This window comes from Lepidothrix coronata, unplaced genomic scaffold (genome assembly GCF_001604755.1).
Source record: "Lepidothrix coronata isolate B3197 unplaced genomic scaffold, Lepidothrix_coronata-1.0 Scaffold356, whole genome shotgun sequence".
Lineage (NCBI taxonomy): Eukaryota > Metazoa > Chordata > Aves > Passeriformes > Pipridae > Lepidothrix > Lepidothrix coronata.
The window spans coordinates 33,275-34,896 of NW_016690536.1; the positions used below are offsets into that span (position 1 = coordinate 33,275).

At 58.4% G+C, this 1,622-nt stretch overlaps 1 protein-coding gene across 1 annotated transcript in view; it reads left to right on the forward strand.

Moving 5' to 3' along the window:
- The window catches only part of TIMM44 (translocase of inner mitochondrial membrane 44), a 25,205-nt gene extending 24,435 nt beyond the window's left edge, over window positions 1-770 (forward strand). Inside the window, exon 8 of the mRNA XM_017838758.1 lies at window positions 114-770. Within this exon, the coding sequence (XP_017694247.1) occupies window positions 114-314 (201 nt within the window). The 3' untranslated portion in view covers window positions 315-770. The remainder of the gene's footprint in view (window positions 1-113) is intronic.
- The last annotated feature ends 852 nt before the right edge of the window (window positions 771-1,622 follow it).

Consider the following 1,622-nt stretch of genomic DNA (forward strand, 5'->3'; position numbering starts at 1 on the left):
CTGGGAATTGGGAGCCCCTTTTCTCCAGGCTGAGCCCCCCTCAGCTCCATCAGAAACATGGATCCTTTCCCTCCAAACTGGGAATTGGGAGCCCTTTTCTTTAGCTCCCTCAGATCCATCAGAAACACGGATCCTGTGCCTGGGAGCCGGGAGCTGTGTCCCTGCCCTGGCTAATCCCGGGATTTTCCCTGCAGGACAAGGTGCTGAGGATGCTCTACGTGTGGGCCCTGTGCCGGGACCAGGACGAACTCAATCCCTACGCGGCCTGGAGGCTCCTGGACATCTCCTCGTCCAGCACCGAGCAGGTCCTCTGAGGAATCGCTGCATCCAGGGCCTTCCTGACCCTCTGGAGCTCGGAACTCGCCCCAGACTCCTGGACTGTGGGGGGAAAAAGCCAGGCTGGGGGCTCTTGGGGGGGCTTTTTTTTTGGGAGAGCGGGTGATCCCGGTGATCCCAAACGCCCGGAGGAGCCGGGCGGGTGTGCCCTCCCTGCCCCGTGCTTTGCTGTGTCCAAGGGTTTGTAGAGCTCCACCTCAGAGACACGGCCTGGTCCTTCTTTCGTCGTGCCTGGAGCGTTTCCCAGGATTCCAGCGAGGTGGGAATCGGGAGGGGGCTGTTCCAGGTCTAATTCCCACCTCCAGCGGCCTCGGAGCAGCCCTGGAAAAGCCTTTTTTCCACTCTGAGCTGCCACACGTCCTGTCCAAGCTCCACCACCAGGCCTTGTGTCCCTGCCTCGCACTTTACCAGCCAAATACAAGCAGGACTTTGCACCTGGAGTCAGGCTGGATTTGTGGGATGGCCGGGAATGGTTGGGAATGGCAGCTGGGGGGGAGGTTTGTGTGGTTGGGTCTCCACAGGGGGGACGTTGTGGTGGCTTCTGGTGCCACCAAAGAGCCACAGCCGAGGCTGGGTGGGGTTGGTGGGGTGGGGAGGAGGAGCAGGGGGAGTGGGAAAAGTGGGATTGGGGAGGAGGGAGTGGGTGGAGTGAGGAATGGGAAGGGGAGGAGGTGGAATGGCAGAGGAGTGGGAAGGTGAGGAGGAGCAGGTGGAGTGTCAGGAGTGGGAAAGTGAGGAGGAGATGGAGTGTCAGGAGTGGAGAAGTGATGGAGGAGATGGAATGTCAGAGGAGTGGGAAGGTGAGGAGGAGCAGGAAGAGTGTCAGGAATGGGAAGGTGAAGAGAGAGCAGGTGGAATGTGAGAGGAATGTGAAGGTGAGAAGGAGCAGGTGGAATGTCAGGAGTAGGAAAGTGAGAGAGCAGGAAGAATGTCAGGAATGGGAAGATGAAGAGGGAACAGGTGGAATGGCAGAGGAGTGGGAAGGTGAGGAGGAGCAGTGGAGTGAGGAGTGGGAAGGTGAGGAACAGATGGAGTGTAAGGAATGGGAAGGTGAGGAGGAGATGGAGTGTCAGGAGTGAGGAAGTGAAGGAGGGGGTGGAATGTCAGAGGAGTGGGAAAGTGAGGGAGCAGGAAGTGTCAGGAATGGGAAGGTGAAGAGAGAGCAGGTGGAATGTGAGAGGAATGTGAAGGTGAGGAACAGATGAAGTGAGGAATGGGAAAGTGAGGGAGCAGGTGGAATGTCAGGAGTGGGAAGGTGAGGAGGGAACAGGTGGAATGCCAGGATT